Genomic DNA, 13,502 nt, shown 5'->3' with positions numbered 1-13,502 from the left:
AATCTTTTAACTCAAAAACACGTTAAACGTTTTAAAAACTTGGAGGTTTTTTGTTTTTTTTTTTTTCGAGAAAAGAAGGTATTTAGTTCACCAAAATAAATCCAGTTAACAAACTAAAATAGAACGGTAGTTTAGTGATTTTGTGGCCTATTTTAGCGAAATTTTGCGGGAAAAAAGTTTTTAGCTGAAAAACATTTCTTTACTCTCGAAAATGTAAAAAATAGCATAATTTTCGATCTAATTTGATAATTTTTGGGCTTTTTTGAACAAAATTTTATACTAAAAAAGTTCAAAAATAATTGAACCGACAAGAATATTATCATTTCCGATCTAATTTGATGAGTTTTGGTCTGTTTTAACGAAAAAAACACAGTTTATTAGCTTAAAAAAGCACAAATAGCACAATTTTCATCGACTTTTCGACTGGTTTGGACAAAATTTTGCAAAATTATTTCATTTCTGACTGAAGAACTTTCTTAAACACTTGAGAAAGTGAAAAATAACATAATTTTCGATTTAATTTCGTGATTTTTTATCTTGTTTCGATGAAATCTTATTCAAAATTTGAGTATTTATCTTAAAAACATGTTAAAACGTTCAAAAAAGCAAAAATAGTTTGATTTTCGACCAAGTTTGACCAATGTTTTTTCGGTAAAAAACACAACAAAACAAGTGTAACATGAATATTAAAAAATTTTACTCAAAAAGAGTAAGTTGTATCGAAAAAACACAAGACCTCTTTTTTGTAAAAAACTATGGAATTTAGAATTTTTGTTTTTGAAAGTAACAAGGACCTTCAGCCAAAGTAGTTATAATACTTTTTATCCCAAACCCTCCCAATTTAGTACGCCCCTGATTAAAAATTTTGACATAAAGATAATCAACTGTACCAAATTTTGTAATTTTATCTAAAATATTGGACAAAATCCATTAAAATATGCACCCCTTACATTGTATTTTTCCATACATGGAAACATAGGAAACTTTTATCTTAAAATTCAATATTCTATCTCCTGTTTAAATTTGTTACAATAAAAATGGAACACCCTGTATAATGGACTATATGTATAAAAAAATTATGATCTACGCTTATGCAAATAATCAAATAATCATAATTTATAACACTAACTAACTAAAATATCCACTTTAATCGTAGTGTAAAAATGCAAATTTGTGCTTGAAGTTTCAGTCTACGCTTGGTATAATTAAATTAAAATAGACGTTGAGGTATTTTTGTTTATTTCACAAAATATCCATATTCAGAATATTTTTTAAAATTAACTCATGACCATCTGATCTTGGCATATTATGTATCATAAAAACTGGTATATTATTTAAACTATCTACACCTTACCTGTAGGTAAATATGTAGTAAATAACTTTTCGAAAAGCAATTAGATAAGTTATCTTTACAATCAAACTGTCATAGTATAATATTAACTTGTGACTTAATATTTAACAATTTCATAAAAACCGTAAAATTTGTTTATTAGAATAATAATTTTTTGACTGTTTGTCCAAAAATAATTAGGAATTAGCTGTGCTTACTTTAGTTATCTTATCATGTGAGCTAATACTTGCAAATATTTAATTATGTGTGCTTCTTGGCAAATATTCTCAAATCGGTCGGTAAATCGATCCAGAGGTTTGAGGCGTAACGGAAACGGATGCATAACGGATGTGGTCGAAGCGACAGGTGTAGATCCAGAATCGCCCACTTGTGTATCGAGCCTAACAACCTGTAGACTTTCAGCCAAATTTTTACTCGCTAATCGTCAATAATTAACACAAACAAATTTACAGACTAGACAAAAATAAAATGATTCATTTAATTTCATTGCATTTTTTCAGTTGATGCCGTCATGTTTATTTTTAACTGACAACAATTTGAAAAAAAAATTGTTTATCCAGCTATCGTTTATCTAGAGATTAATTTTGAATAAGCCATCCATTGAATTTTTGCTCGAGATTGCCGGAACGGTAATAGTGAACAGGCAAATTTGAATAATTCATGCCAAGACCGCATTTTAAAGTACAAAGTATGCTTTATTATTAATAAGCGATTGGCATACGATAACATACGCAAAGCCATTGAGTGGCTTAATAGAATGTTATTAAACGTTCGGAGTCACGCAGTCTGGGACTTCAAGGAAAATTGTGGCTCGATTTTTGTTGCAGTATAACGTCATTCAAACTAGTCTATTCAACAAATAACTCATTTTAAATGCTAATACGTTTTTAAACCTAGAATTAAGTCATTCCGCTTTTGTTAAATTCTTAAAAGTGCAATTGATTGTCTTATCATCAAGGTCTCAAGAATCCACCTGTCTCTTTTTCAACTAATTCTGACAGTCTGAATAGAGGAATAGTATAACAACACACTTTTGCAACAAGTTTATTTAAATTACACAGTGAAGAACTTCTTCGAAATAGAATTAATTACACACATGTACTTAGAGTGGAACTTACAATGAGGTAATTATACAAATTACTTAATTCAACGCCGCTGTATTTGATAGGCTCTTTAAATGGAAATTAAACAGCACCCCAGGTGCAACCATGTCGAAACCCAACATTTTAAGTTCAACTAGAAATCAGAAATTATGACTTTAAACAACTATACCCAAATGGAAGTTTCATTCATACTGTTTTGCCAACACAAACTTTTCTTAATTTGACACGTCTGTGTATGTGTGAGTTAAAAATTGATAGTTTCACTAACTCAATTATGGTAAAATATGGTTTTCCCTATCTATTGTGCAGCACTTTTTTTATAAATTCTTAAGAATTATACTTGCTTCTGAGCGAGCATAAAAACCTTATTTTGGAAGTTCTCCAATAGTAACTGTTTTGCTAAAGAAGCACAATTTGGTCAACAACATTATGTTATTGCGGACTACTCCCCACAAGACTAGGTTCATCCATAATTTAAAAAGTTACAACAAATCCAATCAGTCCAGGAGAAGTGTTGCGTTTTTAAAACGTGCTAATATTTCAAAACATGCAGCGTAATGCGTAAAGTATTTTCTCATTTATAAAATTGCATTTATGTTATCTTGATAGGAAGTATCAAACTACTTTCAAAAATAGTATTAATGATGTCATAAAAGAATTATGACGACTAATTTATCAGTACATATTATTTTTTCTCAAGTGTTTATTGTCAATGAGTGAAATATTTTATCAGAAAATTTCATCATTAACTGTAATGTAAAATTGCATTATTAATCATATTTCACATATGTACAGGGTGCTGCAATTTGGATGTCCGAATAGGGAATCTCCAAAACTAAGAGGTTTAGCCAAAAACGAGTAATACATTCAGGGGCTCATTTTTTGAGAAAATAATATTGGTTAAAACCGCATCCCGCTATCGTCTTTTGTTTTCGACTTACAGACAAAAGTTGACATTTTGGCGAAATTTAAAAAAATTCACATCTTCGTTATTATAGAAGATACGGATTTGAAATACAGGCACTTTTTTACGAGAAATTTAATAATGTAGTTAACATTTTTTTTCAGTTATTGGTTTAGGTAATAAAATAAACTTGTATTTTTTAAAATGGAAATCATAGGCGGCTAAGGCAATTTTGGAAAAAAATTTTTTTTCTGATCTAAAAAATATACATTTGAAAGAGAATATTTTTTTATAATTATACTTAAAAAGTGAAATACATATTTTGTTTGATAATAGTTGGCCATGGAAAAACTATTTCACTCCAAATGTGTAAATAATAATCAATAAGAGTTTTGTGAACTGTAAAACAGATGAAAAAATAGATAAAATTATAAAAATTTAAAAAACACGATACGTTAGAAGTGATGAACAAATATGCGAGCGCCTAAAATATATTTTATTGAAGAATTAAAGCGGATTTTTTTACAACACTCTATGTATCACTAGATTTTGCAATGGTAATGTTAAAAACAAAAAAATGTAATTAGTCGCCAATAAGTTCATATACGATTTATTCTGCATTTTTTTCATTACTTAGTACTTAGAAAACTCTTTCATTGGTGACACTGGTTGAATAATATAGTTTAAATCCTTTTAGTTGAAGATGCAACATTTTTTCATGGCCAACTGCGAACAAAAATCAAAGATAATTTTTTGCTAAAAATGTATTATAATAATTTGTTACAAATATATATTTTTTAGATTAGAAAAAAACAAGCTTTTTAAAAATGACATAGCCATCTATAATTCCCATATAAAAAATAAAAGTTTATTTTATTACGGCTAAACAAACAACTGAAAAAAAATGTTAATTACATTATTAAATTCTACGTAAAAAAGTGCCTGAGTATGTCTTTATTTCAAATCCGTGTCTTCTATAATAACGAAGATATGAATTTTTTTAGATTTCGCTAAAATGTCAATTTTTCTCTATAAGTCGAAAACAAAAGACGATAGCGGGAATGCAGTTTTAACCAATATTATTTTCTCAAAAAATGCGCCCCAGAAGGTAGGATTACTCGTTTTTGGCTAAACAGAGATTCCCTATTCGGACATCCAAAATGTATCACCCTATACATACATACTATAGGTAATAGGTATTATTATTGACAAGAATTGTTTTGATGTCCAAAGATACTATATTGTATGATTTAGTGTATTCGTGATAAATAATAGCTAGAGTTTCCGGTTTCATTGCCTGAAATGCAACTACTCAATATTATAATAAATAATTTAATTTTTTCTATTAGAGGATCAATCTTTTTAAATTATTAATAGAAATACACCTTCGACGTGACCTGGCAAAATAATTTGCAAATTCAAGGCTAAAACGATCTGTTGGCTTATTAATACTACATTATTAACGACTACAAAACAACTTACAAATTCATTTAATTAAAATTAACGTAATAAAGTTTTTTATTGCTTTTTGTCAATTATTTATGTTATATTATAAATTTAACAGGTGGGCTGGTCTAAAATTTCTTAACTGCTATGCCATCACTAATTTTCGTTTGCTACAATTAATTAAATATTTTGTATTTTACATTGTTCAATAATAATAGACACTTACTAACCATCTCGCAACTAAAGCTGTGCAGTGGTGCCACCGCTGTTTACGGCGAAAACCTCAACTAGCGATATAACTTGGTGGGGGACGTAGATTTACCGAGTTCAAGCTCAGGCAGATTGTCAGTGCTGTTCTGCTATCACGAGTGTGAGGTGCTGTAATTGTTTTAATGTTGGCGAAAGTGCATTCGAGAAAAAATTGCAAAAATATAACTCGCACGTTTTTTTAAGTTGTTGACAATTTTTTGTGCAATTTTCTAGTCACCGCAAAAGACTACTTTTTCGAACTTTAAAGTTTGGAGAAGTAAAAAAAAAGACTTGAGGTTTTTATTTGTAAAATTTGAAAATTGTGGATTCTGTTTTGGACTTCATCAGCTGGATATCGTCAACAAAACGCATGCTCTCCCCCCACTTCTGCGGTAGAGGGGATAAACAGCTGAGAATCAGATACACACTGACAACATCAAGTTGAACTTGTCAGTCGCGCTGTTGTTGTGATATTGTCGGCAACAAATATGCTAAGTTTAGTCGAGTGTGTACACACTTGAGAACTTAGACAGATTTTAATGCAAAGTTAGTTGACTGTCTGTCGTTCTGTCCGGTAGTGTGAAGTGAATGTGTACTTAGTTACTAATTTGGATATGGTGCCCCAACAAAACATGGATTCATCCAGGTCAGAAACACCGATTAGTAGTGCTGTGCCCAAATTCGGCTCACAACTAATTGACAAAAATTCAGCAACACCCTACTCTGATGCTACTCAGGTAGGTTGCAATTCCTCCTCCTCCAGTCCTCGTGCGTAATTTAGACCGCTTGTCTCCAGTTATCTATATACACGTGCCGCAATTTACGATAACACATCATTTCTAATATATTTTAATCCGAAACTGTATTTAATAAACGTTTGGTACACGTAGGTTGCCAATTTTTCGCACGTGTGCATTTTCCAGTCGCAATGTCTGTTTCCTCTTCATCCAGGTGTCGAAAATCGAACGAAGATCCGGATCTTTGCGGTAATGCGACATGTTTTAACGCGTTTTCCTTCAAGTCGAGACTAGTTGATCGTCGCAATCAGCTGCTGAGGTGTTTGTGAATTTTCCAGACGCGATGTTCTGTTTCCCTTTCATCCAGGTGTCGAAAATCCAACGAAGATCCGGATCTTTGCGGTAATGCGACTTGTTTTAACGCGTTTTCCTCCAAGTCGAGACTAGTTGTTCGTCGCGATCAGCTGCTGAGGTGTTTGGCTTTTTCAAGGTCTGTGACTCATGGCGAGTACACGATAGAAAAAAATAATGTAATTTGTAACCTTTACGATTGCGGAAATAAAGTTTTAACCTTGACAAACAAGTCTTCTTAAATTTGCGCGCTGATCGCGTCAATGCGGAAAAGTGCGTTAATGTGGGAAAAGTGAGCGAATAAAATTTACTGCCCAAGTTGCAGGGAAAGTACGCTGCAACAACGTTCTCGTGAATTATGCAACGAAACGCGCTATCGGGCTCTACCAAGCAAAACGAGCTAAATAAAATATTAGCCTCGTTTTATTCGAATGAATTACAAATCATCAACATGAAATTAAATGAGCGGGCGAAAAACAAATCGTTAAACCATTTTTTCCGACGGATCAGTGGGAATTAGTTATTTATTCATGTTTCGACAAAAAAAAACTAAAATACATTAATTAGTCCAAAACTTCGAACTTGACATTATTGGATAGGTGTAGGTTTGTAATTTGTCGTTTTGAGATTTGAGTATTGTCATAATATTGACTAGGATGTAAAAATCGGGAGTTTGTAAATATTTGCCAGTGATCTCGAAGTAAATAGTAAATCACGAAAAGTTTTGTGGTTGGGAGGAGAGCGATAAAAAACGTAGTTTTTTACGACGATCCAGTAGTCCATGAACCGCATGACCTGCTGCGATCTACCTCATATCTCTGTTAGTTGTTTAGTCGTGCTGTTGTTTCTCGAGGCACCTTGATTTATTCTGAAAACCAGTTCTTGCAGCACGATGCTCTCCTAAGTGTGGTTATTAGATATTTTATATTCCGTGTTTTATTGCACCGACGATTGCGACGCACAATGAGATAATTGCCCCGGTTTCGTCTACAATTTTCAATTACCTATTATTTTCACGAGACTTATTGGTACCGTTAGCGTTTCCTTCAGGACTGAAACTTGTTCTTCTTTCACGCATAAAAAACTTGGATCGATCTTGATGGATCGAGCTCACAATCATTAGTTTTGGTCGGAAAATAGTGGTCTCCTCTTCCATTAAAAACTTTCATCGGCGCTGTCAACATTGAAAACAACCGAAAACGTCTTTTCAACAAAATTGTTTTTCTCACCTTTCAAGGTTTATTTCGAGGTGTTTAAAATGCACTCGTGGAAATTTGTAATCACTCGAAAACGTACGAGAATTACGCGTTTCCGGACAGGAAGTGATAACAGTCGAAGGTCGGAATAGCATTGGGAGGCCTTGCTGTGTTTACATTTTGGTAACCCACTGATGATTCAGGAAGCGGAACGACCTCAAAGAAAATTGTCGCCGTAATCCTATCAGGGCTCCAAGTAACTAAACCAAGGAAAATTGCAAAAAGCTTATAGAAGACAAAATATTGTTTTTCTCGGTTTCAAAATTTAATAAACGAAATTTTTCGCTGTGTATAACCTATACCTGCCTGTGACATCAAAAAAGATTAATCTGTTATTGGATGCAGTTAGGCCTTAAACACAGCCAAACTACAAATCGATACACAATTTGGTATAGATTAGTGTTGCTGTGGACGGTTCACCAGCTAATCACGCCCCCTGGTGGCCTTCCTGACAACGCGTTACGGCCATTTTAATTAACCTAATGACTGGACTAACAGCTTCCTCTAATCGGATTAAATTGGGATGCGCCAAGTGTTATCATTCATATCCTTATCCGAACCTTCTTTAAATGTGTGTATATTTCGGATCTTGCCCTCTTGTTATCTGTCACTGCAATTTACAGTGTCAAAATCTAGTTAATTGATTAAAAATATTTTGATAGGAGCTGTTTATTTAATTTGTGATAAGGGCTATCTCTGATCGACAGACGATCAGGGGCCACGAATTTATTTAGGGAAACCACAGTAATCTTGTTTTGGAGAAAGTAAATTTTTTAATTGAAATGTTTGGACACGTATGTAAATGGAAATTACCAAGTCAAAGTTTTGGTGAAAAAATTGGTAGCAGCTTGTCTCCATAACCACAAATTTTGTTTGCTCTTTGTTTTTGTCCCTAGAAATTTTGTTAAAAAATTATAGTTATGTTTTCAAATTGAGATGTTGTCAAAATTTTGACTTTTATGAATCTTGTGTGCCTGTTTGCTCTTTGAAAGTGCTATAATTGAATACCTGAGGACAGAAATCATTACCTAAGATCTCAAGACAGAATTTAGTGCTAAAAATTTTGATAGAAACACACTGCAAGTAACTACAATGTTGTGGACAAAAATGAGATTCTTGCTACAAAAAATTTGATAAAAAAGAATGTATATTCAGAAAAAAGCTATTTAGCAAAAGATACAAGTGGGTATTATGATGATTGGCAATAAATTTTGTGTAATTTATTGAAATGAGCTTCTTTCCGAGGTTGTTTCTCAATTATGTTTATTTTGTGTTCTTGTCAATTTCCTTCTAAAATTTGAGAATGTTTAGCAAACCTGCATTACAAATTGCGTCTAGATTTTAACGGGCCTTTTTCTAACTTCTTGCTTGCGAACTATTCGTTTCCAAATTTCTAAAAACCGTTAGTGTACCGAATTTGTTTTTTTTTTGTGTTTCGTCTCTAAATTTTCTTAGACGATTTTTTTGTGTTGACGTTTAATGACATTGTTTTCAAATTAATTCAAAAACCGGAACTGCCAACTTCCTTAATTAAAATTACCATGAATGAATTCACTAGTGATGCCAACGTTAAGACTGCATTTCCATTAAAAAAAAAAACAGACTTTATGTATGGCTTCCCTGTTTCGTTGTATTCGGTTCGGTAGTAAAAAATACTCCTTATAAATAGATTGTGTTTGGTATCGATTTCACTGCGCTCATGCATTGCCTCTTGTCGCAATAAAAACTAATTAAAGCCTGTTGTAATTGCAAGTACGTACCCATATTTTTAATTTTCGTCTGTTCGTCGATGCGTATCAAATCGGTATAATTATCAAATCGGGCCAAGGTGCGGAGTTAGCAAAGGTTTTCCATCATCGTCGGTCCTAATTAAAACATTACACAATTCGATTATGGTAATTTCCTCGTTATTTGAATGCGATTTCTTGTACAAATTTGCGGAATCGAGCTTTGGCAATTAATCGAATAAAAACAAATTTATTACGCGCACGGGTTGCGTGAAAAATCAAAATTTTAATATATTCCAATGAACGGTTGCAAAAACATGCAAACTCATCGGACTTGTGCGTGAGCACCATACGAATGGTTTTGTGCGTGTCCGCCATGACAGAGGCGCCACACGTGACCCGAATATGTCATGCTAAAACCGTTCAGCTGTTCACGACCAAACTTTGCGACCTTAATGCCCCTATTTACCTACAACAATGGGTCATCTTCTTTCCTGCTCTCATCATCTGCGACACACGGCGAGCTTTTATGTTATTTTCTTCTGCAAGGTTTCAACAACTAGGGCATAGAAGGATTTATCCTTGGATTGTTTGCACTGCGAATGCGAGACCCCCATTGACGCGGTGTTGTGCATTGAAACACTTTCATAACCCGATTGCTGAAAGCTCCTTTTTCCATTTACTCAAAAGCAATTACTCGCGTTGTGACGATTGGCAATTTCCAACAAACAACAAGGGTTTATCAAATTAACTTTCTACTAAACTGACCTCGAGAAGAGTTTAATATGTAATATCAAGAAAGTATGAAAATTATCTAATGTAGAACGGGATATTTTGCGGTAGTCACTAGTCGGTGTTTTAGCGTTTGTCGATACACACGTGTACAAACATGTCTTAGTACGTTTATCACGTATGTCGTCGAATCCTTGATACGAGGTGAACGTGAAGACTGTGTTTGGTGTGTTATTTCCGGGTTTGCGCATGAGATGAGAATCGCTCGTGAAAGGACACTAGCCTTATTTGGACAGTATTGTATCACTGTCCTTGATTGTGTTGTTAGAACAACACATTTCTAGTGTGATTGATTGATTAATTTCCATTAATTGTTGAAATGTTTACTGATGAATGTTTCTTATTGTTGCAGACTAAAAAGAACAATCCAAACCACATCAAAAGACCCATGAATGCGTTTATGGTATGGTCTCAGATCGAGCGTAGAAAAATTTGCGAAGTTCAACCAGACATGCACAATGCTGAAATTTCAAAGAAACTTGGTCGTCGTTGGAAAGAATTGAAAGATGACGAACGTCAACCGTTTATTGAGGAAGCTGAAAGGCTTCGACAACTGCATCAGAGAGAATATCCAGATTACAAATACCGTCCTCGAAAAAAGACGACGAAACCAGCTCCCAAATCGGCGACTTCCTCCAAGAAATCGTCCAAAAAGTCCCCAAAAGTCCAAAAGAACGATAATAATAACAACAGTAGTAATAACAGCAATGCAATCGTTAAAGAAAGATTATACGCCAGACGTTCTGCTTTACCCGAGTCGACGAGTTCGAAATTGAAAGAGAGGTTAGATTTATCGCCGGTGATGACGCCCCTTCCACTGCCACCTGTGAGCATTTTGGCAAAGGTGCCATCTAGTCCTTCTTGCGATATTCCGGACTCCCCGGAAAGCGCCACAATTTACGACGATTCATTGGCGCCGTTGCACCACGAGGCTGAAGACAGGCTCACTCATGGTTCCACTGCCACTCTTGATGATCTGGACAGGATCGACGATTTTAATTTGTTGCAACCTATGGAGATTGATCTGCAGGAGTTGGCAGACATCGAGATCATGGACAGTGGATCGAACGGTTCCGGATCGCATCTGGATTTTGATTGTCCGAGAGACATCCCCATTTTCTCAAGTCTGGGGGGCTCCCCTTGGAGCGACGGTGTATTCAATTGTTGAACGAGGAGACTTATAAGACTGTGTTAATCCAATTCGTGTGTTGGCGCATACAATCATTGTTATCATCTCTAGGATGAAGACACACGGTTTCAATTGCTCTACCAGCTCAAGTTGTCGAGCCGGCCAGGTCGATGATGTTTTATAAATATTATTTAACCCCGATAAATGATCTCATCTTGTGTTTATTTTTTATATTTATCATATAGTAGCGCGTCAGTGTTTCGTTCATTCATCATCATCATCATACGTACTCCCGGATTCAACCAGTTGTTAGTGCCTAGTTCAGTATGATATGTCGGACATTACCCGGGTCGCCCGTCATTAGTTTCGATACTTGTAAAATTCCGCCGGCTGCCATTTTGTACATTTGTTGGTGGCGACGGGACACAAAATCAGGCTGTGATTCATCTGTTTGATGACCAATATTTAGTTGTCAAAAGTCAGTGTAGTTTTTCCGCCTCTAGCTTTGTTAATTAGTTCGCGACGACGGCATACAGCTGATTGTTTCGTTACTGCCAACCGCGAACGCAACTCATCTTGTATCTTATTCGTCAAATTTGAAAGAAAAAAAAATCTTGTATTGCTTTCTGATTCGTTCGTCCAGAATTGTACTTAATGGTCCTAAAATCTTGTACAGGTTATTTAAGTGAGCACTGTGGGTTTGTTAGTGGTAGGAGTTGATATTAACAGTAAGATATCCAAATAGGCTATAGGGTTGTGCTACTGCTGTCAACGACTTGGGCATTCGGTTTTACTTTATCTCGTCCATCAAACTCTGTTGCACAAATTATTGTTTCTCTCGCTGCCTCGTTCCAGATACGCTTAAAACTTGTTTCCGTTCAAATCTTAAAGTCAATGCACAAACTTTGTAATAATAAGAAAAAATTTTTTCAAAAATAATAGAGTAGCGAGCGACATCGATATTCTTCTATAATAACATGATATTGAGGCACGACCAACGCTCTACGTGTGCTTTCAATGTACTAGATTAAACTTTTACGATAATATTTAAAGTTAGATCGGACTGTCCGTATTATAAGAGTTTTCGAATTTTAAAATTTTATGAGGCCTGGTACAGTATGAAAATGTAGAAGATAACATATTCGGTGTATTTTTGTACCCAATGTTTGTTCATGCGATGCAAGTGCAGAGTTGGCTGAGACGTGTCGCTGACTGACTTAGATTGTAGGTTTTTATGTTGAGCTATACTGGTTATGAGCTGCGAGTCGATAATAACTTTTAAATTTTAAGTTCATTGCCGTTTTTTGGTTCGACTGTCTTCAAGAACTCGGCTCTGCTCTTGTATTTCGCGACTTGTATATAACGTGTATAGATTTGCTCATGTAAAAATTGTTTTTGTTGAAACGTACTGTTTATGCAATCATTTTAAATAATTGCAATAACTATCGCTACAAGTCTTGAACGACATCCTACTGTGAGACTCAATTATTTCAACGTTCTTTGCATATGATGTCACAGTGCGGCGTCGAACCAGACCCTATTGTAAAAAACGTTACTTTTTGTGGCATTGTTGACCCTTTTTGTTCTGGTAAACGATTGAGAGATTACAAATTTAGCAATATTTTTGCATATTATCTTGATGTATCATAAAAATCCCTGCATTTTTGTAGACCCATGTATTATATTCATATTACTATATTAAAGTTATTATATAGTGTGTAAATTTTGTATTGTAGTTGCTGTTAAATATATTAATTATATGCCCAATAAAAGATTTTTTCAATTTAATTTTCTAATTACTTTCACACCGAATCCTTCTCAACTTAAATTTCAAACTGAAATAATTAAACGAGATAATTGTATTTGATAAAGGACTTGTGTACGCTATACCAACACAACAGCAATAAAATCTTATGACTGTGGAAACGATAGTCGTCGTCGTCGTTGCCACGACTTAGCGTAACTAAATCGTGTACACGATAACAGAGGATTTTGTCGTGTAAATATACGTCAGGTGAATTTATGAATCAAATTTAATTTGCTCCTGAAATTAAAATCGCCCAGTTGTAATGCTAAAATAATAACATTGCTACACGTAGATTATAAAGTGTAATCTTAATAGGGGGCTTATATTTTACAGTTTGTTGTTTTAGAGCTACTAAATACAAGCTCTATGCTGCTAAGTTTGACGATAACTGCTTCTCGTCACCGCGACCTTCTTACTTTATGATACTCTTAACGACATTCCGCGAAAATTGAAATATTTAATGTTCCGAGCTTTTCCGCCCTGTGCTTTTAATAATTTATAAACGCCCGAGAATTGTAATTTGTTTATTTTCGAGATACTAAGAAGCATCAATTTCAGCCCCACTGGTCGATACTTAAACGATATAAAAACTAAAAACCCGGACTTTAAAGCTATAAGCAGTATTAACAATCATTTCAAAGACTTACTTT

At 34.3% G+C, this 13,502-nt stretch overlaps 1 protein-coding gene across 2 annotated transcripts; it reads left to right on the top strand.

The window, feature by feature from the left end:
- Positions 1-5,158: 5,158 nt before the first annotated feature.
- On the top strand, positions 5,159-12,833 carry LOC123011312 (transcription factor sem-2-like). Of its 2 annotated transcripts, none has more exons than XM_044408686.1 (2): positions 5,159-5,699; positions 10,269-12,833. In XM_044408686.1, exon 2 carries the CDS (start codon positions 10,305-10,307, stop codon positions 11,082-11,084), a length of 780 nt encoding a protein of 259 aa, XP_044264621.1. In that variant the 5' UTR covers positions 5,159-5,699; positions 10,269-10,304; the 3' UTR covers positions 11,085-12,833. The 2 variants fall into 2 exon arrangements, with proteins under 2 accessions (XP_044264621.1, XP_044264620.1); XM_044408685.1 differs by having other exon boundaries at positions 5,159-5,790.
- Positions 12,834-13,502: the final 669 nt, after the last annotated feature.

This window comes from Tribolium madens, unplaced genomic scaffold (assembly GCF_015345945.1).
Source record: "Tribolium madens isolate multiple individuals breed KSU strain unplaced genomic scaffold, Tmad_KSU_1.1 Scaffold_91;HRSCAF=231;Tcas5.2_LG7, whole genome shotgun sequence".
Taxonomy (NCBI): domain Eukaryota; kingdom Metazoa; phylum Arthropoda; class Insecta; order Coleoptera; family Tenebrionidae; genus Tribolium; species Tribolium madens.
Note: the sequence above shows the minus strand (reverse complement) of the source record. Positions and strands in the feature narration are given on the sequence as shown.

What these genes read in the sequence shown, in the direction of transcription:
- LOC123011312 (XM_044408685.1), top strand. Translation starts at nt 5,668, where the DNA reads ATGGTGCCCCAACAAAACATGGATTCATCCAGGTCAGAAACACCGATT. An exon ending in CCTACTCTGATGCTACTCAG is followed by an intron (nt 5,791 to 10,268) that starts GTAGGTTGCAAT and finishes TTATTGTTGCAG; the next exon opens with ACTAAAAAGAACAATCCAAA.